General features: G+C 37.5%; 2 protein-coding genes across 3 annotated transcripts; one reads left to right on the forward strand and one right to left on the reverse strand.

The window, feature by feature from the left end:
• Window positions 1-251: 251 nt before the first annotated feature.
• kiaa0895l lies at window positions 252-9,942 on the forward strand. Its single transcript, XM_039690962.2, has 6 exons — window positions 252-986; window positions 3,325-3,468; window positions 3,547-3,679; window positions 4,910-5,215; window positions 6,706-6,803; window positions 6,898-9,942. The coding sequence occupies exons 1-6, from the start codon at window positions 252-254 to the stop codon at window positions 7,057-7,059; spliced, it is 1,578 nt and encodes a 525-aa protein (XP_039546896.2). The 3' UTR covers window positions 7,060-9,942.
• Window positions 421-22,864, reverse strand: csnk2a2a (casein kinase 2 alpha 2a). Of its 2 annotated transcripts, none has more exons than XM_089134173.1 (12): window positions 21,967-22,864; window positions 20,281-20,392; window positions 20,023-20,124; window positions 18,529-18,579; window positions 17,409-17,468; window positions 17,244-17,327; window positions 17,043-17,153; window positions 16,624-16,725; window positions 16,437-16,537; window positions 14,059-14,207; window positions 12,907-12,994; window positions 421-551 (listed from the first exon to the last, which is right to left on the reverse strand). In XM_089134173.1, the coding sequence occupies exons 1-11, from the start codon at window positions 22,065-22,067 to the stop codon at window positions 12,921-12,923; spliced, it is 1,047 nt and encodes a 348-aa protein (XP_088990299.1). In that variant the 5' UTR covers window positions 22,068-22,864; the 3' UTR covers window positions 421-551; window positions 12,907-12,920. The 2 variants fall into 2 exon arrangements, with proteins under 2 accessions (XP_088990299.1, XP_039546876.1); XM_039690942.2 differs by lacking the exon at window positions 421-551 and adding an exon at window positions 11,411-11,902 and having other exon boundaries at window positions 21,967-22,863.
• Window positions 22,865-22,908: the final 44 nt, after the last annotated feature.

Raw genomic sequence — 22,908 nt, forward strand, 5'->3', positions numbered from 1 at the left:
GGGTCAAATATGGACAATTGCTTTACATTTCTAAACCCAATAGTTGGGTCTGTCCATATTTGACTCAAACATGGACAATTGCTTTACATTTCTAAACCCAATGGTTGGGTCTGTCCAAATTTGACCCAAACATGGGTTGAATCAACCCAGCGTTTTTTATATTGCAGCCTTGATGCTGTTAAATCAGAAAACGGAGGTATGTTTTCTTCTTCAGGTGTGCAGCATTGCTGGACGGCGGCGTGGATGTAGCGATGGTGCTGGATCTGGGTGAGAACTGCATGGAGCAGGCTAACGGAGGAGGAGGGCTCGCAAATAATGTCTCCGAGATGTTAGAACCAGAGCCCAGCACGGAGAAACCCAAACCAGTCCGATCCAGGACCGGCAGCATCACCCAAAGAGACAAATCGACCCACAATGGGCCACATGCGCAGCCTTGTATCGCTCGGGACGTTGGCTCCCAGGTTCAGCGAAGGCTCCAGAAGACGGACGGTGGAAACAAAGGAGAAACTGGGGAACCTTCCAAACAGCCACCGTGTCGAAGGCCTCTTAGTCTGGAAATAAAACCACAGCGAATTAGAGCAATGCAGCCAGTTAGGAAGGTGATTCAGCCACCGTGGCGAAGCGGAGGCCCTTCTCCACCCACGCGAAGCCTGACAAGTCTTAGTTTAGGGCCGGGAAACTGGCTTCGACGGAGCGAGAGCACATGTACGGTGAGCTCCACGATGCCTTCACGTTCTGCCAGGGGTCAAATGAGACCTGCGACCTCTTTGCCACATATCGCCAGGGGCATCGGACCCCTCCCTTCGCCTTCGACGCCTCGTGGGCCGTGCCTCCTTGTGGCTCTTCGTCCCACAAACCTGGAAGAGGAGCGTCAGACCTTTTTTCAGTCTGACTATCAGTATGAGCCTCAGTTTGAGTATGCCTCTCCAGAGCCCATCAGTGTTTTGGAGAAGTACAGAGAGGGCTCTGCTCTCTTTCTGTCCCAGGTATATTTTATGTCTAAATAACTCAATTGAGGTCTGGGGCCTCATTTATAAACGTTGCGTACGCACAAAAGAAGGCGTACGCCGCTCTCTACGCAATAGTTGGTATTTGTAAAAAGCAAACTTGACGGTAAAATGTGCGGTCCTTCACGCAAGCTCTGACCCAGGCGTACGCGTACGAACGGGTGAAATGAGAAATGGCGACACCGCCGGCAGTTGAAAAAACACGTGAAAGTGTGTGAAACTGTAGACGGTTGTGTAAAATAAATGGCAATACTGCCTCTCATAAATAACACGAAGACTTCAGCAAGTCACAATTAACAGCCTACACGAACACCCGTTTGATAGATCTGCAACAGAAATGCAAATTAACACATATTTCCAAAAAGAAAGTGAAATATGTTCTGCGATAATATTGGCATATACAATTCATCCTCATAAATAAGATGGTAAACAGAACGAAAAATAATGTACAAAGCTGATATTGTGTCCGTCTAACGGAGCAGATATAGCAATTAGATGAGACAATTAGGGAGATATATAGATAGATCGATAAATATTATTTGTCCACTGGGGAAAGTCGTTTTCATCGTAAAAATATCTTCATAATCTACGGAATCATGGTATTATTTTTTGATAAAATAACGTATGACGTATGTCTCAACCATTCAGAAAGCTGCAAGAAATTACATTTGCACTGAACTATTTCCCATTTAGATTATAACCGACATCCGTAGCTTGTCAGATGCAGAATTAAATAGAATGCCCCATCACAATGCGTAATGACGCACAATGGCTGATCTTGCGCTATAGAAGATGTGGCGATTAAATGGAAGGATTCGGAGTGAACGCATCATCTAATATATTATTTATTCAAGAATTCCCTCATTGTGTAGTTTATTTCAGTTAGGACAGTCTTGATTTCGCTCAACTCCTTGGCCACCTCTCTAATTGAATTAATGACTAGACGCTTTTTTGCCTCGACTTTGATGTCCGACCATTTCTTTTTTCATTTCGGCCACAGTCCGAGGTTGTGAGGCTACAGGATTTACGCCGTCTGCAACCTTTTGCCACTCAAGTGCCTTTTTGGCATTAGTAATGCACACACTGTGCCCTCCAAACAACATATTTCTCCTCCTTTCCACCTCGCCGACGATAACTTCTACTTCACATTGAGTGAAGTTACGTTTTTTTTTTTTTTAAATTCCTCTCTGTGTTTAACATGATTTCGCAATTGATGAACATTAACTTGTGGGCGTTTCACGGACTATTTATGGGCAACTATGGGCGTGACATGAAGCCGCAAAAGCTGCGCTACATTTAGAATTGATTGTGATTTATTAAGGGAAAAATGCGTAGGATGTGCGTGCGCACGGTTTTATAAATCCGAATATTTCTTAATGTTTCATCCGTACGCCACTTCTGACGCAAATCCTACGCAAAGTTTTATAAATGAGGCCCCTGCACTCTAAAAAATCTTGTATTATAGACAGGGGATAACGTTGACAAATGACTATATAGAAAGCACACGCTTGTAGGTCTTCAGGTGATGATTAAACAATCAAATAATTAGTCTTCAGATTCCAGTTTTTGTTTTTCGATTCCAGTCTTTCAGGTCCCCCTGTAGTCAATCATTTAATTCCTTAAAACTCATCTTTGATCACCAAAATTACATCTTTACATTTTTTTCTTGAAAAAATAATACTTCGCGCTTTCGAATAGCTTAAATGTAACTCGACATTTAGTATTCACGACTCTATGAATATGCAAATTAGCCCCGCCTCCACTCCCTCACACTCACTCAGAGATCCACCGGTTGACGATCACACGTTGATCTGATTGGTTACAAGGTCGTTTCTGGCGTCAGAAACACCAGCGATTTCAAAGCGTGTTTTTGAGACTGTCTTTGGTTCACTGAAAATACATAGCAATGCTGTCGATTTATGAACTTACACATGGTTTGTCTTAAAGCGTATTAAAAACCTCACATAGACACATAAACTACATTAAACGCTGGATTTTCACCACAAGGGGACTTTAAAACAATGCGTTCATTGCTGGAGCCACTTTAATAGTTCCCTTTTCTCTCTGTTTGATTATCTATTCTCCACATACATGAGGAGTCATTAGTAGATTATACATACCGTAGATTAGTGGTGAAAATAGGCTGTACGTTAACAGCAGTTGCTTACTCTGCAAAATATTGCCCCCAGAATGCGTTTTTTGCCATTTTATCGTCTTCTTCCAAGTGCAATTATGATGTCTTAAAAATGTTGCTTACGTTGGCAGCTTGCTAGCTATAATGACTGTTCCATTGGTCTTACCTCATGCATTTTTCCAGGCAATTGGGATTATGGAGTGTGTGTTGAGAAAGTATGAGACCTATGAAAACTTTGAAGAGGTCACAGGGGGAAACTTGCTACCGAAGAGTCAAGTGTGGGCCGCCACACGCAAGTACCTACAGAAGGAGGGTTGTGTCGGTGAGGTGTGTGGATATCATTGGAGAATAAGTGTTTGTGTATTAGCGTCCTGCCAAATAACCAATGTCATATTCTGTCAACAGGTGGTTGTAAGTCTCTCCGATGAGCTTCTGTCCCAGGCGGTAATGATGGTGGAGAGTTGTCGACCAACACTAACTATTAACTTGTCAGGAGCACGCCAACACTGGCTCGAGGGCATGCTTAGACACGAGATTGGTATGAACTTTAACCTAAACAGATCGTGAAAGTCCTTTTAGCCTTCGGTTTAGACGGACAATGCTTGTTTCTGTTGTGTCACACCTGGTTTGGACGAAATTTTGTAATATTATATTGACATTTTTCTAGTAGCTGTTAAGGGCTGTACACACCGGGACGAATATAGGCGCACGTTATTCGCCAGCGTTTTTAAACACGTTTTTTGTGTTCACACCCAAGCGGTTTTCACTGACGATGAGCCGAGTGAACATGCATATTCATTCCCTGACATTAGATGGCGCCAATTTCTCATTTCTCGCCAAAACAGTTCTCTTTTAGCAAGATGTTTGTAGTCGCAGTCGCGTTTCTCATATAGTTCTTTATGTTTTAACACCAATGAGACCAGCAGCTCTACATTCATCTTGCCTTGCATCTTCCTCGTCTTATTACTACCTGGCAGTGAAGACGCTACTTGGCATATATCTTCTTCGCCGTTACGTACGTGTGCTCGACAAGACCGTTTTGTGTTTGAGCGCCCCCAAGTTGTGTTTTACTGTAACTTCAGAAGCTCCAAACACGTGAGCAAAACCGCCAATCTCATTGGTCGTATAGTTTTTGACGTGGCGCGTCAAACTAAAAAAACGAACCCGAGGCGTTTTTAAAAAAAAGACACTTTCACGCGTGGCGTTTTCCACGTCGGTATGCACACTCAACATTGGCGCCCTTTGTTTACTCACGAGGCGTTAAACGTCAGTGAATATCGCACGCAAAATTCATCCCGGTGTGAACAGGCCTTCAATCATATGTGACCCAAAACCTCATGGGTCATTATTTTGCATTTGAGAGTTATACATTACATGAAAGGTGGATAAATAAGCTTTCCATTGATGTGTGGTTTGTTAGGATAGGACAATATTTGTCCGAGAGATACAACTATTGGAAAATCTGGAATCTGAGGGTGAAAAAATAAGAATTAGTTAAAAGAATTAGTTAAATTAAAAGAATTTTAGAATAAAATTTTATATATTTACGGTAAGAAATTTACAAAATATCTTCATGGAGCATGATCTTAATATCCTAATGATTTTTGGCATAATAGAAAAATCGAAAATTTTGACCCATACAATGTATTTCTGGCTATTGCTACAAATATACTCATGCGACATGTGACTATTTCTGTGATCCAGGGTCACATATAGTCTTTTGTCTTGAAAACCTGCCCTTCCAGCAATTGTTTGACTCTCGTCGCAGGCACACATTACTTGCGGGGCGTGAATAACAGTATGCAGCCGTGGGCCACTTCTGTCGGGAGAAAGCAGTTTGGCCTGAAACCAGCGAATCCCACCGAAGAGGGTCTCGCGAGTCTGCACAGCGTGTTGCTACGGAAACAGCCGTTCCTGTGGCGAGCCGCTCTGCTGTACTACACCGTCCATCACGCCGCGAGCATGAGCTTCAGCCAACTGTTCAGCCACATCGGACGCTTCGTGCGCGACCCCGCTGTGCGCTGGGAATACTGCCTGCGTGCCAAACGGGGACAGACGGACACCTCGAGACCAGGTGATCGCTAACAATAGAACTGAGGAGAAGTGTGTGAATGCAAGATTATTGCACTTGACAAAGCAAACATGATCTACTATTTAAGCTTTTTATTACTATTCTGAGTCTGTCTATCTATTCATCCATCCGTCTATCTATCTATTGGTGCTTATCTATCCATCCATCTATCTATCTATAGGTCTATTTATCTATTGTTCTATATATCTATCGGTCTGTATATCTGCCGGTCTATCTATCTGCCTATCCATCTATAGGTGTATCTATCTTATCTATTGGTCAATATATATAGAGGTCTATCAATCTATAGGTCTGTCTCTGTATATCTATAGGTCAATATCTATAGCTATAGTTCTATATATATAGAGGTCCATCTATCTATAGGTCTGTCTCTGTATATCTATAGGTCAATATATCTATAGTTCTATATATAGAGAGGTATATCTATCTATAGGTCTGTCTCTGTATATCTATCTATCTATAGGTATCTATATAGGTCTGTCTTTCTGTATGTCTATAGGTCTCCATCTATAGGTCTATCTATCTATGGGTCTGTCTTTCTGTATGTCTATAGTTATATATATCTATAGGTCTATCTATCTTTAGGTCTGTCTCGCTGTATATCTATAGTTTTATATATCTATAGGTCTATCTATCTACAGGTCTGTCTATCTATAGGTCTGTCTTTTTCTGTATGTCTATAGTTCTATATCTATAGGTCTATCTATCTATAGGTCTGTCTCTGTATATCTATAGTTCTATATATCTATAGGTGTATCTAGCTATAGGTCTGTCTCTGTATATCTATCTATCTATCTATATAGGTTTCCATCTATAGGTCTATCTATCTATAGGTCTGTCTCTGTATATCTATAGTTCTATATATCTATAGGTGTATCTAGCTATAGGTCTGTCTCTGTATATCTATCTATCTATCTATATAGGTCTCCATCTATAGGTCTATCTATCTATAGGTCTGTCTCTGTATATCTATAGTTCTATATATCTATAGGTCTGTCTCTGTATATTTATAGTTCTATATATAGGTCTATCTTTCTATAGGTCTGTCTTTCTGTATGTCTATAGTTATATATATATATATATATATATATATTGGTCAATCTATCTATAGGTCTGTCTCTATATCTATAGTTCTATATATCTATAGGTCTATCTATCTATAGGTCTGTCTTTCTGTATATCTATAGGTCTCCATCTATTGGTCTGTCTATAGGTCCATCTATCTATAGGTCTGTATATCTACTTATCTATAAGTCTCCATCTATAGGTCAATCAATCTATAGGTCTATCAACATGGTAGTAACACCCTAAACCGTTGGCAGTATGTTAAAAACACAGTAGCAATGTAATAAACCATGCTAGTAACATTTTAGCAAAACATTTTTTTTTGTCAAACTTTACTCTCTGGTTTCATATTGCCTCTCTATATTTGTAACTAATATGTTTTTTTATGTGTGTGTGTGTGTGTACAGGTTGCTTTAGTAAAGATCAAGTCTACCTTGATGGAATTTTAAGGATTTTACGCCACAGGAGAAACATTGATTTTAAGATATTAACTGCTCTTGGAAAGGCAAGTCCTATTAATGCTAACTGTTTTAATGCAATTTTCCAACTATCCCTTTAAGGATGTTTATACATACCACTTTCTGTAACTCCTGTTTTAGGTTTCCTATGAGGATGTGGAGAGACTTCGGCATTTGGCCGTTCTAAAGAGAACCAGGATCCCTCACTTCATGCAGGACGAAGAGCGATATCTTCAACACCTCGACCACATCGTCAACGTGAATGAACTGAGTGACGCGGAGCTTCAAGAGCTCATTCCATGAAGATCTGAACCAGACACCATTCACAAACCACCAAACCGTTTAATCAGTCGTCTCCAAAAATCATAATCAAAAAAAAAAAAAAAGTGTATGGTTTTTAAAACATACGATTGATATAATCTTGGATGGTTTATCATGAAAACGGAATTCATGATGATCATCCATAAAAATGTAAAAAGTATTACATACAGCATGGTTGTGTCCAATGATTGATGTAGTAATTTGCTATATCAAGTGCCATATTACTCAGCAAGTCTGTTTACAAATACAATGATTGTCTGTTTTGTAAAAACGACATGAATCTCAGGCATGAAAGACATGTTTAGATTCTCGCAAACCGAAGGTATGTTCGCAATAACATACTACCATACTCACTATCTTTGTAGTACACTCTTAGCAGGTTCTATATAGAACCTTAAAAGGTTCTATCAGCGCTACGTATTTGGAACCCCTAAAAGGTTCTATACACTCTTAAACAAAGGGTTCCTCTGGGTTCTATATAGAACCCTGCCTGGGGTTCCGTACTTGGCCAATAGAACCTTTTACCAAAAAAAAAGGTTCTATATAGAACATTTTGGAGTTCCATATATGAAGCGGGGGATGAAACCATTTCTGGTTCTAAACAGAACCATTTCTTCTAAGAGTGTGTACTGTGCACTAGACCTGCGTGATTCTGGACAAATTGATATTCACAATTTGTTGTTTAAAATGGAGATTACGATTCTCCCACCATTCTGAATAGACAATTAAAAAATTACGTAACTTACTTGAATGCAGTTAATTTTAAATGAATTTTTTTAAACGGGTTGAGCGAATGATTCAATGACTCATTAGTGTTTTTAAACGAATCTCTTCAATGAATGATTCAATGACAAACGCATTTTTTAACAGTCACGTGTCGCCGTTGTCGTGGAAGGATAATCTTCAATTAAAGCGTCAATTACTGATCGCGAACATCGGCGTCAGTGTTTATATCCGACCTTTAAACATTTATCTGTGATCATTTAAATTATTATAAGACAGAAATAACGATACTGTGTGGTTGAAAAGACTTAGTAGTCGAATCAGGTGTTTGAATCGAGATCTTTTAACGATGAATCGTGCAGCTCTACAGTGCACAGTATGCACATTTTCTGAATGCATGTAATACTGTACATGAAGGATGTAGTACATTATGCTAAAATGTGCAGTCAGAACTGTAATGCAATGGGCTTGACAGTGTTTCTTGATTCATTAGTTGATCAGACTGAACAAAATAGGATAACGCAACTGCATAAAGTCCTAATTATTTCAACGCGATGTTACATGCCGATTTAAACGTACAATGTAGAGATCATCTATTGCATTGCATACAATATTCCACTCGAACGCCGCCATACTCGTGAGAAGCTGAAAGATGGTCATGTAGCATTTTAATTGCATTTAGAATATAACATTCTATCATGCTAGCTAGTATTTATATCCAGTGTTGTAGTACTCGAGACTCGGATATTTTAATGGTCTTGGTCTTGTCATGGACTCGTATCCATTTGGACTCGGAATTGACTCGTACTCGATCATTTTTTTTTAGGACTCGGACTTATTCCCGAGTCCACTCGTGTTCAATTCAAAATATTTTTCATGATTATTAATGTATGTTAATAAAATATTTCTTTAAATTGATTGACACGCCCAGTGATTGGTGATTTTCTAGTGCGCAACTGCGCATGACAAATTGTAATAAAATTGCTTTTAACACCACCTACTATGTGGCCTTTTTACCCTAAACTGATCATATTTTTTAAACTCTAAGTAAATTCAGTAAAAAAAAAAAAAAAAAAAAAAAAAAGGATTTCTCTAAGTAAATAAAAGTAAATTAGGTAATCAACCCTCACTGGTCTCGGTCTCGACTTGGACTCGACCGTCTCTGGTCTCGGACTCGACTCTCCATGGACTCGGTCTTGACTCGGACTCGACTCTCTCTGGTCTCGGTCTAGACTCAGACTCGAGTGAGGTGGTCTCGACTACAACACTGTTTATATCACTCACACACACAAAAGGCAGAACTATATCAGCACTTAGAACCACCGACAGTATTTCACACTTGAACCTATAAGCACTTCATTGAGGTCCTTTTTAGTTTCTCTATTATTTATGTATTTATTATTTGCTTCTTGTATTCACGTTAAGCACTGAATGTTTGTGGTATTAGCTTTACACGCAGTAGCTAATGCATTTTTTCAACTTAGTAGGCCTGCGCCAGAGAAACGAGATTTTTTGAATTTTGTCGTTTTACTTGAAGAGTAATTAGCTGGTGAAGTGGATTTACTTATTGTAGAGTTAAGGAAAGTTATCATGAGTATTGCATTGTTTGAAGCCGACGTCACGAACAGACAAGGAAGATTTTAAAAACGAGCGGTTAATTCATAAATTTGGAAGATCTTACCTTCACGATGTGGAAATACAAACCGGTCACCAAGGCTTCCACAATCGCTTATGAATTAAAAAAAGAAAAAAAGAATGGCCTCCTTTGTCACTCTTATGTTTCGTAATCAGGGCTTATGAAGTATTGCATCTACAGATAATCAGTGTTCTTCGGAGAGCACCCTCGTGGTCTTCACTCCCCGTGATAATGTGACGGTAACCTCAGCCTTTCGTACCCGTGTAAAGCAGTCCAGCTGGCCAGCTTCCTCACTGTGCATCTTAAGATTGTGACGGACTCAGGAAGAATGATGGGAGGTCATGTGGATGTGCCTTATATGGGTTCAAAACTCATGTGTCGTGTCATGTTATTATATGCTTGAAATTATATCCATTTGTATTTATTATCATTCAGTACTGCACGAATATTGCACATTTCACAATAAGTTGTTATCTTATTAAACTTGTACACTGAAGACCCTACAATCATTGTCTGAGTGCTGAATTTGAAGTAAAACACATTCAATTTTCACTATATTATTAAAGATATGCCCTTTTGCAAAATTTTTGGGCTCTACTGTAATAGATATTCATGCTTGAATGTTAAAAAAAAACTTTGTTGCAGCTTTTCCCAGTAATGCATCTCGCATACGACGTCTTAACTCGCTGCTGAACTACGATGCATCGTTGAAGTAATCAAGTCGATAGTCGCAAATTTGTCATTCAACCACGAGGTGGTGTAGTAATTTCTTTTCAAGTGCCCGTCCGTGTAGTCAATTTTAACACCAATGAACACCAAAATTACACATTTAAATGATTTGCTTTGAAAAAAAAAATTCTCGAATGTAACTCGACACCATTGCCTCATTTAGTATTCGCGGTTCTATGAATATGCAAATGAGCCCCGCCTCCACTCAATCACTCAGCTCAGAGATCCACTGGTTGACGATCACAGGTTGATCCGATTGGTTACAAGGTCGTTTGTGACGTCAGAAACACCAGCGATTTCAAACCGCGTTTTTGAGACCGTCTTTGGTTCACTGAAAATACTCAGCAATGCTGTCGACTTTTGAACTTTACGTTTCTGAACTTTTTGTTTTTACACTCCCCAAGTTTTCGTTCGCCATTCTGGCACATATCTCTCGCGGGGGCGTGGCTAGCAGCAGTGTGTTCTCATTGGCTACTGAGTTTTTGTTCGCCATTCTGCCACACATCTCTCGCGGGGGCTTTATAAACTACATTAAACTTGATTTACACCACAGGGGGACATTAATGAATCAGTTTGAGATCAAATTTTGCAAAAGATTATAGACATGGCATCTGAGGACTATTTATCACTTATTTACAGATTCAATCATATGCTCGTACTAGAGTCTTCAGTACGAGCATGCACGTACGCAGTCCTTAAAAACGGTGCTTTAAATCTCGACAAACTAAAATACGTAATTGACAGATTTATATGTATTCGAAATAAAATATATATTGTACTGAATGTCCACGTCATGCAGGTCGAGCGCTGTCGCTCCAACCACACAACTTGGCGATGTTGTTTGCGAATGTTCGTTGGAACAATTTTTTCCAAAAATGCTGATAACGATGGAACTTGTGACCATAGTTGGCGAACGATGCTTTCGTGAAACGCACGCGGTTTACTATGAAGCCCCTCCTTCTGAAAAGCACACTGTGCTCTGATTGGTCGGCTGGGTCAGTGTGTTGTGATTGGTCGAACGCTTCGAGAGCCCCGCCCCTTACCATAACCGCCAGTTTTAACACACTACTAACTAACTCAACCAAACCCCGCCCCTTTATTCTGCATATTAAATATTTAAATGAGGAATATTATGGCGTGTTTGTTCTCAGATGCGTTTCAGGGAGTTCAGAAACACTGATATAGAGAATAACTGCCTTTCACGTAATCAGATCACAAAGTTATGAAAAAAACAGGTCAGACTGATTAAAAACAGTTTCATTTAATATATCTTATTTTCAATAAATTGCAGTAAAGCCTCCATACCCGACAATACTATAGTTTATAATCTGAGCTCATATCAGCAGGGCAAGTCATTGAACAACACAATCTTCCAGAACATAATGCAACCAGGATCAGGAGCCTCCATCAATCATCTACAGCCTGAGAATCATGGGGAAAGAGCAGGCATTCTTTCCCTCTCCTTATATTATAGCTTAATTCAGTGTTGATCCAAAAATGAAATGGAGATGTTCAACTCAAAGGAGGGAAGATTAGGGGGGAAACACCAGTTTGGTACCTAGATAACGATGGCAAGCAGCACTAATACAAAGTGAATGTAAGAGAAGGACTACAGCCCATTGTGTTCATTCTGTACAAGTCTTGTGTTGCTTAATAACTTCTTGCTCCAGTAAACTGAAGCTTCACACCTGAAAGGCAGCATGTCTCTGCACGACATGTTGAGGTAAAAAGGTTTTCCTAGAAGAAAGATTCTAAATTAATGAATGATATCAGTAAAAAAAAAATAAACATTTTAGATATACTAGATATAGGGGTGTGCGATATTTATAGTGTACGATAATATGCTGTTTTAACCCGTCATTACCGTCACACCTGGCGCACGCGTTCACTGCATGATTATAAATCTATAAAAATGCATTAATAATGCCCTCAATATTCAAGATAAGGGGACAAAAATACCTCTGTATGTCTTTTATATAATTTAATATAATTAGTCAATATCACACGACGAGTGCCGTTTTTACTCAAAATATCAGCATGATTACAAATGTGAAATGTGAATAACTTAATATTAAGCGACTAACACTTTAGACACAACATTACCTGATTTTTCTCCATTTTGCCAGTGAAAATACTCCTAAACAAAACCACAGGACTGACTGGCTGTTTCATTACTGAACGGATGAATCGTTTGACTGAATGGTTCAATGACTCATTAAGGCAGTACAATGATTCGTTCAGTAGCTTGAATGAATCTCAACGACTGCATTTAAAATGTACTTCATTTCAAAATATCAATATTCAACGTTTAAACCATCCAAACAGCAGGTTAAACGCATTCATGTCCCTCTGATCTGGATTAAACAGTGTAAATGCATCTAAGCGCCAGCTTCTGTGTTTAAAACTGCATCGCAAAGATGAATTTTGTTGATACTGATTTCATTTGATTGGCAACAGCCCTATAGTATCTTATTATTTAAATGTAAGAATTTGACACAAAAGATGATGCATCCATTTAATTAGGTTAAAAATGGCTTTATAAAAGGTACAAATCTATTGGAAAATATGATTTTAGTCACTGGCCACAACACAAAACAAAGAATATCAAAAACTTTAGGAGTCCCAACCCAACACAAACACTACAATAATGTATCAAATATGTAATAAAATATCAAATATTTCAAGATATCATGTTTGTCTCAATATCGCACACCCCTAACCGGATGTTACGTCGTTCTTACCTGCTTTTAGCCCATCATGTTGTGGTCGAGCTGCTTATTGCCAGAGCGCCTTCTGAGTTTGACAGAGGCTGTCCCTTCAGCACAGGATCTATAGGAGAACACAACATCATTAGCAGGATAATTACCAAACTAAGAATATGTAGGTGATCTACAGGGGATGGACAATAATTTCATGTGCTAATCTTCACTGATTTTACATTTCATCATAGCTGTACATAAAATAGTGCAATCCACACACATATGAGAGTTCAAAAGAGGATAAATTGTTGGTAGATCATAGCCTGGTTAAAACCAGAACATTCTCAGTTGTAACTAGAGCCCCCCCCGACCGATAAAGGATTTTTAAGGCCGATACAAATATTTTTGGGTTTTAAAATCCGATATATCGGCCGATATTTTTATTATTATTTTTTTTTTAGAAACGCACAAAAAAACATTAACAGATTTCCCTAACATTTGTAGTTATTTATGAGTTTTAACTACAATAATATGACAATGGATATTAAAAAGAAACTTGTTTCTTTTATTGTCACAACAGGACAGACTGATGATAGTGGCGTTAGCTAGCTTTGTGGTTAGCTAGTCTATGATGAGCCATAATTTAGCAATGGATAACGTCATAATTGTAAAACATAAATTTTCAATATAACAGGCCGAGGAGAGATGATGCGTCTCATTGCTGTAACTGTCACGCGCTATTAAAGAAATACTTCAGTCACATTGTCAAAAGTTAAAAGGACAGTCAGTCAACTACACTGTAACAAAGTAACGTAACTATTACTAGCTAATTCCGCTTCACTCTCGGCTTATTTATCAGCAACAAAACTGGACATGATAGTCAAATTTTGTCATGCTTATTTGAGTTAAGAGAACTGATGGGGATGCTCTTTTAATTGTTATTCAAGCAACGTATGTATCGTGACCAACTCAACGAGTGTTGCCAACAGGGACGGTGTAGAGTGCCCTCTGGTGGACAAACTATACAACTCCAACACTCATGACATGGTTCAAGCGTGTTTCATCCGTTTTTATTTTATTTTTGAAATATTCATTTATCGGCCATTATAACTGCAGATACCGATAGTTTGGAAAATGCCTAATATCGGCCGATAATATCGGTCTGGCTCTAGTAAAGACAGAAAGTTGACTTACAAAAGTAGGGGTGCTCCATGGCTTCTTGGGCAGTCAATCTCTGTTGATGATCGTAACGCAGGAGTTTATCCAGCAAATCCAGAGCTTCTGGGCTCACCAAGTGCTGATTCTCAGGCTGAACAAAGTTCTCCCAGCGCTTGCGTGTTTGCCTGAAGATGTAGGCCAGATCAAAGTTAAAACAGTCTAGCAATTAAAAGCAAATATAGAAAATGTGCATCAATCTGCTATTGGTGATGGCATCTGAAAATATCCGGGCGAATAAATTCATCAATGGGCGAAATCACCGACCAAAGCGGCGACGCTTCGACAGCGACACTAGGGCTCAGCTTTTCGTTTATAATCCATCTTCATTTGGATGAACCAAGATCTTTTAATCAATGCTGTTTTCCATGGAAGCTCGTTTCCGCCACAGAATAAATCATTTTAAAAGATAATTGCGACTTTTTATCTCACAATTGCGATTTTATCACGCAATTCTGACTTTACATTTCACAATTCTGAAAAATAAAGTCAGACTTGCGAGAAATAAACTCGCAATTCTGAATTTTTTCTCTCGCAATTGCGAGTTTATATCTCGCAATTCTGACATCTTTTCTCACAATATTTCAATTGCGATTTTTAGTCCAATTACGGAAAAATGACTGCTCACAATTCTGACTGTATAACACACAACTGGGAGTTGTGAGAGTGTGAATTGCATGATATAAAGTCGCAATTGCGTGTTAAAATCAAAATTGTGAGAAACTTGGAAATCTGACTTCTTTTCTCAGAATTGCATGTTTATATCACACAATTCTGGCTTCATAACATGCAATTGGGAGTTATAAAGTCAGAATTGCGAGTTTATTGCAATTGCAAGTTTATATCGCACATTTCTGACATCTTTTCTCACAATTGTGAGATATAGCTAAACTCAATTGCGAGTTAAAGTCCAATTACAGAAAAATGAGACTCACAATTCTGACTGTATAACACAATTGGGAGTTATAAATTCAGAATTGCGAGTTTATTGCAATTGCGAGTTTATATCTCACAATTCTGACTTTGTATCTCAGATTTGCGAGTTATAAAGTCGCAATTGCGTGTTAAAGTCAAAATTGTAACAAACTTGGAAATCTGACTTCTTTTCTCAGAATTGCATGTTTATATCACACAATTCTGGCTTCATAACATGCAATTGGGAGTTATAAAGTCAGAATTGCGAGTTTATTGCAATTGCGAGTTTATATCTCACAATTCTGACTTTGTATCGCGCAATTGCATGTTAAAGTCAAAATTGTGACAAACTTAGAAATCTGACTTCTTTTCTCAGAATTGCATGTTTATATCACACAATTCTGGCTTCACAATATGCAATTGGGAGTTATAAAGTCAGAATTGCGAGTTTATATCTCGAAATTCTTCAATCTTTTCTCACAATTATGAGATATAGCTAAACTCAATTGCGAGTTAAAGTCCAATTACAGAAAAATGAGACTCACAATTCGGACTGTATAACACAATTGGGAGTTATAAAGTCAGAATTGTGAGTTTATTGCAATTGCGAGTTTATATCTCACAATTCTGACTTTGTATCTCCAATTTGCGAGTTATAAAGTCGCAATTGCGTGTTAAAGTCAAAATTGTGACAAACTTGGAAATCTGACTTCTTTTCTCAGAATTGCATGTTTATATCACACAATTCTGGCTTCATAACATGCAATTGGGAGTTAAAGTCAGAATTGTGAGTTTATTGCAATTGCGAGTTTATTTCTGACATCTTTTCTCACAATTGTGAGACATAGCTAAACTCAATTGCGAGTTATAGTCCAATTACAGAAAAATGAGACTCATCTCCGATGTATCTCCGATTTGCGAGTTATAAAGTCGCAATTGCGTGGTAAAGTCAAAATTGTGAGAAACTTGGAAATCTGACTTCTTTTCTCAGAATTGCATGTTTATATCACACAATTCGGACTGTATAACACAATTGGGAGTTATAAAGTCAGAATTGTGAGTTTATTGCAATTGCGAGTTTATATCTCACAATTCTGACTTTGCATCTCAGATTTGCGAGTTATAAAGTCGCAATTGTGTTATAAATTCAGAATTGTGAGATAAAAAGTCGCAACTAAGTAGCTTTTATATTTCATTCTTTGGCGGAAACAAGCTTCCTTAGTTTTCAGCTGATGTGTGAACAAACCAATAAATACAACGTGTAGCTCACTTAATCAAAATCTGCATTGAACCTTTTGTGCGTAAACATCATCTTTTTGCTTTCATTCGAAAAAAATCAAAGTTATAAAATCAGCCATCCGACAGATCTTCATTCTATGTGTGCATCACTAGCTCATACGAAGATCCTCAAAATGTGGCCGATCTAGAGAACTAAGACTCACTGGCCAAGCAGATCTTTGAAGCGCGTGTCCAGCTCGATGTGATACTTGTTCAGGTAGCTGAACAGCTCTTCTGTTCCCAGAACCTTGGCAATTCTGACCAACTGCAGCAAAGATTGTTCTGTTAGCATACTGTATATTTTAAGACTACAAACTGCAACAGTTTTCAGTGAAGAATGACAAGTCTTACCTGGTCATAGTTGTCTTGACCATGGAAAAATGGCTCTTTCTGGAAGATCATACTGGCTAACATACAGCCCAAGCTCCACATGTCCAGACTGTAGTCATACATCTGCAAATCATTTTGGAGATTTAACTGCAATGTGGGAATATATTGCGTGTTGCATATCCAGCTTTTAAAGTTACAAACGACCTTGTAACCAATCAGATCAACATGTGATCGTCAACCAGTGGATCTCTGAGCTGAGTGAGTGAGTGGAGGTGGGGCTAATTTGCATATTCATAGAGCCGTGAATTCTAAATGAGGCAATGGTGTCGAGTTACATTCAAGTCTAAATATGTCATTTTGGTGATCAAAGATGAGTTTTAAGGGATATAATTATTGACTACAGGAGGACTTTAAGTCTTTGATATAATCACACAACATACCTGATAGTCAACCAGCAGCTCTGGTCCCTTATATGATCTTGAGGCGACCCTAACGTTGTAATCCTGTGCAGGGTGGTAGAACTCAGCGAGACCCCAATCTATAAGCCGCAACTACACCACGTACAAATAAACATACATCGGGTCACCAACACTGATCAACACGTTCAAAAGCAAATCCACAATGCTGGTATCTGACTTCACCTTTCTCATTTGGTGGTCTATCATGACATTGTGAGGTTTGACATCCCGATGCATGATGCCCATGCTATGAGAGTAGTCCAGCGCCTGCGAAGAGACAAAGCACACGCTTAACACACTCTCCTGTTGAAAACACACAAAAGCGTAACCTTATTTCAGCACGCTCACCTTGAGAAGTTCATACAGGTAAAACCGGATATCAAAGTCTGTTAGTCTCTGATAGAGATCCTAACAATCAGAACAACATCATGTGAGACATTTAGACGGATGAGGAACTGTTTGGATAAATTTATCAACAGAAAACTAATCATTGTTGCATATCTACGGAAGAGGATAAGGGCCAAGAAATAATAAAAAATAAAACCATCTTGAGATTAAAGTCATTATATAGCGAGATTAAACTCGTTAAATTTCAAGAAAAAAGTCAAAATACAATCTTGAGAATAAACTCATTAAATATCGAGAATAAAGTCGTGTTGAGAAAAAACTCGCCAAATTTCGATAAAAAGTCAGATTACAATCTTGAGAATAAACTCATTAAATATCGAGAATAAAAGTTGTTGTATTTCGAGAAAAAAACTCGTTAAATTTCGAGAAAAAAAGTCGAAATACAATTTTTTAAAAAGAATAAACTCATTAAATATCGAGAATAAAGTTGTTGTTTCAAGACAAAACTTGTTAAATTTCGAGAAAAAAAGTCGAAATACAATTTTTGAGAATAAACTCATTAAATATCGAGAATAAAGTTGTTGTTTCAAGAAAAAACTTGTTAAATTTCGAGAAAAAAAGTCGAAATACAATCTTGAAAATAAACTCATTAAATATTGAGAATAAAGTTATTGTGTTTCAAGAAAAAACTTGTTAAATTTCGCCAATTTCATAAATTTGTTTTAATTTGTTTTATGGCTTGGCATTTATAATAAATATTGTTTATTTATTTTTTCTCAACACTGCAATTTTGTCCCGATGCTACTTATTTTCCAGAAAATACAGTAATTAAACCATACAAATTTAAAATTACACACATACACACACACACACACACACACACACTCATATATATATATATTTATATATACACATACACACATATATTTTTTCAATAAATAACTATCAAACGCACTATTTTATTTGTTTACCCGCATGTCATGTGACCTTTAACTGACATCAGAGAACAGTGAATGTTGTTAAATTGTCGCAATATTAACTAAAAAGTCAATCAAGATATCGAATAATTGAAAATCCTCAGTTTAACAAGTTTGATAGTTTTAGTAATTAAAAGTGGTACCTTGAAATCCGTGTTATTGATGTACTCAAACACAAGGGCAGGCGTTCTAGACTGTGGAATAACAAAACAAAGGGGGAAAAAAACACTTAAACAGGATAAAAAAAAGTACACAAGTGTTCAACATTACCACACTTCGATTTTCTCAGTTAATTAAGTGCACCATCAACGTTTTCTTTAGGAATTTGCAACATTAACACACGATTCACACTTTATACTAGAACATTTCCTAGTATAGAGCAAAGATAACACTCCTGATGTGTTAAATAAAGCTGATAATACTAAATTCTTACTGGGAGATAAAAGCCTTATATAGTAAAATAGTTAACCCTCTGGAGCTGTTTGTTGAATTTTTTTACTTCATCGGAAAGTAAAAAAATCGGGCACTTGCTATGTGAAAAAAAATAAAAAATAAATCATGGACATTATTCAAAAAGGTTAAATGGTTCTGAAAAAAAAAGTCACGCTTGTATTGTTTGCATTGGAAATGAATGGAAGACGAATTTCGTCTAGTGGAAACGTTTGGTACTGCGCACAAATAAATTTTACGTAAATATAATCTAGTACCATAAAATCCCCTAAAAATACAAAAATGTTAGGGATGCACCGACATGAAAATTTTGGCCGATACCGATAACCGATAATTCTTTATATTTGAAAGCCGATAACCGATATATCGGCCGATAAACTTAAATACAAATTTTTATCTAATTTTGAGAGCCTGATTACAAAAACAAAAGTCTCACAATTAAATCCATGTCCCAAGCGCACAATTATAATGATGTTCTCAGTCGATATGACAGATTTGCGTTGCACATGTTGTCCCGAACCAGATTTTCATTTTTTGAAGAGATTTCAATCATATTTCAAGAATTTCAAAAACATAAACAGTGCTACAAGTGTCTCAGCTGAAGGGAATAATACATTATTTAACGGCTTTAATATATCGGCCACATTTTCTTACCAGGCCGATAACGATAACATTAAAAATGAACATATGAAGAGTTCAGATGCAAAAGCCTCTAAATGCCATTTGAAATTTTCTTCTTTAATAATGATTTTTATCAAACTTGTATATTTAAGTTCAGTGATTTCACTTAAATGGCAATGATTATTTAAGTGAAATTACTGAACTTAAATATACAAGTTTGATAAAAATCATCATTAAAGAAGAAAATTTCAAATGGCATTTAGAGGCTTTTGCATCTGAACTCTTCATATATCGGCCGATACCGATATGCTGGCCGCTATGTCGTGCATCCCTAAAAAAAATGTTAAATGAAAACCATTGCTTGAGCAGCAAAAGAAGGTTAATAAAACGCTTTGCGAATCGTGTCACAAAAATTTGATTGTATGGAAATTTCTAGACACAGTTTCTGAGTGGGCATGCTGATAATATTATATATACATTTATTAAAAAGATACAAAAGCGGTATATAGTTGAGAGTCATTTAGCAAAAACAGAACAGTTGCATTTACTGAAAGAGCAAACTTTACCACAGGGTCCTTCACGGTGTCTACAAGACGAATGATGTTGGTTCCTCCTCGCAAGTTCTCCAGAATTTTGATCTCACGCTTAATCTTCTTCTTCTTAACAGGCTGCAAATGTAAAGAGCACAAATTTGAGGGTTAGCTCACGCAAAAGAAATTTCTTTCACTCATCTATGAAACAAATTAAGATATTGTTTAACAATTCTCTCATCATTTTTGACCTTTAACTCCAGTCACACGATGAGAGAGCAGGCTTTCTCTTACCTTCAGTATTTTAACAACTACTCTGTCGTTGCTGTTGATGTTGATGGCCTCAAACACCTCACTGTATTTGCCTCTTCCGAGCTTCCGTACAAGCTGGTAGTCATCCTGATTGCTGAATCAGAGCAAGCAGGATATAAATAAAACTGTGCAGCAAAATGACTCACACAAACATGAAAACATTTTAAACAATTACTGTGGGGTTACAACCATGACTTTTTGACATAAGATGAACAACATTCAAGTTTTGTGGACATTTAAGTATGTTTTTTTTTTAGATAGTACCATATCATAGGGAGGGTATGGCAAGCCATTTTACTTTTAATCATTCCCAGGATTAATATCAATAATTAAATTTTCACTCTAAAATGTTAATACTTGATATCAACAAAAAAAATAGCAATGTTGGTATCAAGAATAAAATTTCAACTAGTAAAAACTATAATTCTTGAGATCTCTAATTGTATTTTCACTAGTTAAATGTCATTAAAATTTTTGATATCAAGAATTACTAGTTCCAATTCCAGTTGATACAATTATTACATCTATAAATCATTTTTGATATTATAAATAATTACTTTGTTAAAAGAAAAAATATAAATTCCTGACATCTAGAACTCAATTTTTAGTTGAAATGTAATATGTAATATAATTGTTATTTCTGATATCAATAATTAGGAGAGTAATTTGACTAGTGAAAAATTAAATTATTGATCTCAAAAATTAACATTTTTCCTAGTAGCAATTCAATTGTTGATATAAAGAACAGACATTTTCACTGGCAACCACGTAATTATTGATTTCTACAGATTTTTACTATATTTCTGAAATGTGAAATTGTAGTTTCAACTAGTAAGAAATCAAATCATATCAACAATTGAATTTGAATGGCAGCCTATGGTGACATTTAACTTAACTTAGATATCAAGAATTATAGATTTTATTAGAAATCTAATTCTTGATATCAAAAAAACTGACTAAACACGTTCAAGTGACAGCCCTACGCTATCTCACGACAAATTCGTACGAGTGATTAAAAAGTGGCTAATTCGAACTAATTCATACAACCTCACTCGTACGATTTGTCCAAACCCGTGTGATGGGTAGGTTTAGGGGCGGGGTCAGGGGTAGGTCATTCATACGAATTGGCTAATTCGTAAAATATGTACTATTTAGCAAAAACGCAGTGAGGTCGTACGAATTGTTACGAATTAGCCACCTCGTAAAATTCGTACGAATTCTCGTGAGATCGGGTTGCTGAAACCATGTACTATGGTTCACGAAATCAAGGACCATGCAATGGTAACATCACAGTACTTTTAGGGATGCACTGATATGAACATTTTGGCCTATACCGATAACAGATAATTCTTTAGATTTAATAACCAATATATAGGCGGATAAATCTAAATCCAAATTTTGATTTAATATTCTCATCATAGTTTTTATAAAACATATGACAGACTTGCGCTACACATGTTGCACTTTCCTTTTTCAAAGTGATTCCAATCGTATTTAAAGCAATTTAAAACCATCATGGCGAACAGTGCGCATCTGAAGTGTGTTAGCTTGCTGTAATTATTATCGGCTTTAATATATCGGCCAAATGTTATCGGGTCGATAACGATAAACATATATCGTGCATCCCTAACTTTTTCCAAAATTGCATTCACACCATCATCTCTGTACCTCCAGCTAGGCACATGTGCTTCATAGTCCCAGTATTCCTTGCTCTTCACAGTGTTGGCATCAGCATACACCCGTGCTTTACTGCTCACCGGACCGGGCATGGCCAGTCGATACGCCTTCTTCCCTCCACCTACAACTACGAGACTCTCCAAACGACTGCAAGTCGACTGTCTCAGTCGTGAAACACTGCAGAAAGTATTATGGTACCCTAAAACACTGTAGCAAGCCGCTTCAATGCGATCTCTCGCGAGCAATTGTGATTGACAGCTGCTCAGCGGTGGCGCGCATGACCTCGCGCTGACGCTCGCGCCACTAAAAGCCAAAGCAAAAAGCAGAGAGCGTCCGAAACAGTGCAGAAACCGGTTGGTTTTCTGATGGACCGCCAGTTTATTAAAAAAAAACTATAGTAAGGATTTCATGACCAGTCTAATAAGGTATGTCCGTTTGTAACGTTAAATAACATTAAAAACAATACCTGTCGTGCCCACCGAATGTAACGTTAGCTATGCGGTTAAACGGAACATAAACAACGTGAAGCAGCCGAGTTGATCGATTATCTTGGAGTGCGAACAGCGTTTGATCATCACTGTTTATTATAATATTCATTACAGCGGTTCAGCAGCTTCACTTTAAAACCGTTCCCTCTGGATAACGGCGCTAAGCTAGCGAAATCGATGGATGGCTTTAAGTTAATTGGCCACTACCATTTCGACACGCGCGTCTCCTGATTTCCGATTAATCTTCAAATTGAGAGTTTTAATTCCTCCCAGTGATCCAGAAATTACACCCAGTACGTGATCGAGGGATCCGCTGACAGGTAGGCGGATATCAGCCCTAGAATAGCAACACTCCTGGCGAATTTTGCTATCGCTTCTTAGATGGAGTCAACGGAAATACTTTGTGGACTTCCTGTGTCTTTTTCAAAATAAAAGCCCCCGAATT

This window comes from Pimephales promelas, chromosome 1 (genome assembly GCF_988280905.1).
Source record: "Pimephales promelas chromosome 1, fPimPro1.hap1.1, whole genome shotgun sequence".
NCBI classification, from domain to species: domain Eukaryota; kingdom Metazoa; phylum Chordata; class Actinopteri; order Cypriniformes; family Leuciscidae; genus Pimephales; species Pimephales promelas.

Coding starts and splice junctions, on each gene's coding strand:
- kiaa0895l (XM_039690962.2), top strand. CDS start 252: ATGGTGCTGGATCTGGGTGAGAACTGCATGGAGCAGGCTAACGGAGGA. Junction 987..3,324: donor CTGCTCTCTTTCTGTCCCAG/GTATATTTTATG, acceptor GCATTTTTCCAG/GCAATTGGGATTATGGAGTG. Junction 6,804..6,897: donor TATTAACTGCTCTTGGAAAG/GCAAGTCCTATT, acceptor CTCCTGTTTTAG/GTTTCCTATGAGGATGTGGA.
- csnk2a2a (XM_089134173.1), bottom strand. CDS start 22,067: ATGCCCGGTCCGGTGAGCAGTAAAGCACGGGTGTATGCTGATGCCAAC. Junction 20,125..20,280: donor TAGTTGTTAAAATACTGAAG/GTAAGAGAAAGC, acceptor TTACATTTGCAG/CCTGTTAAGAAGAAGAAGAT. Junction 18,580..20,022: donor ACACCGTGAAGGACCCTGTG/GTAAAGTTTGCT, acceptor GTTATTCCACAG/TCTAGAACGCCTGCCCTTGT.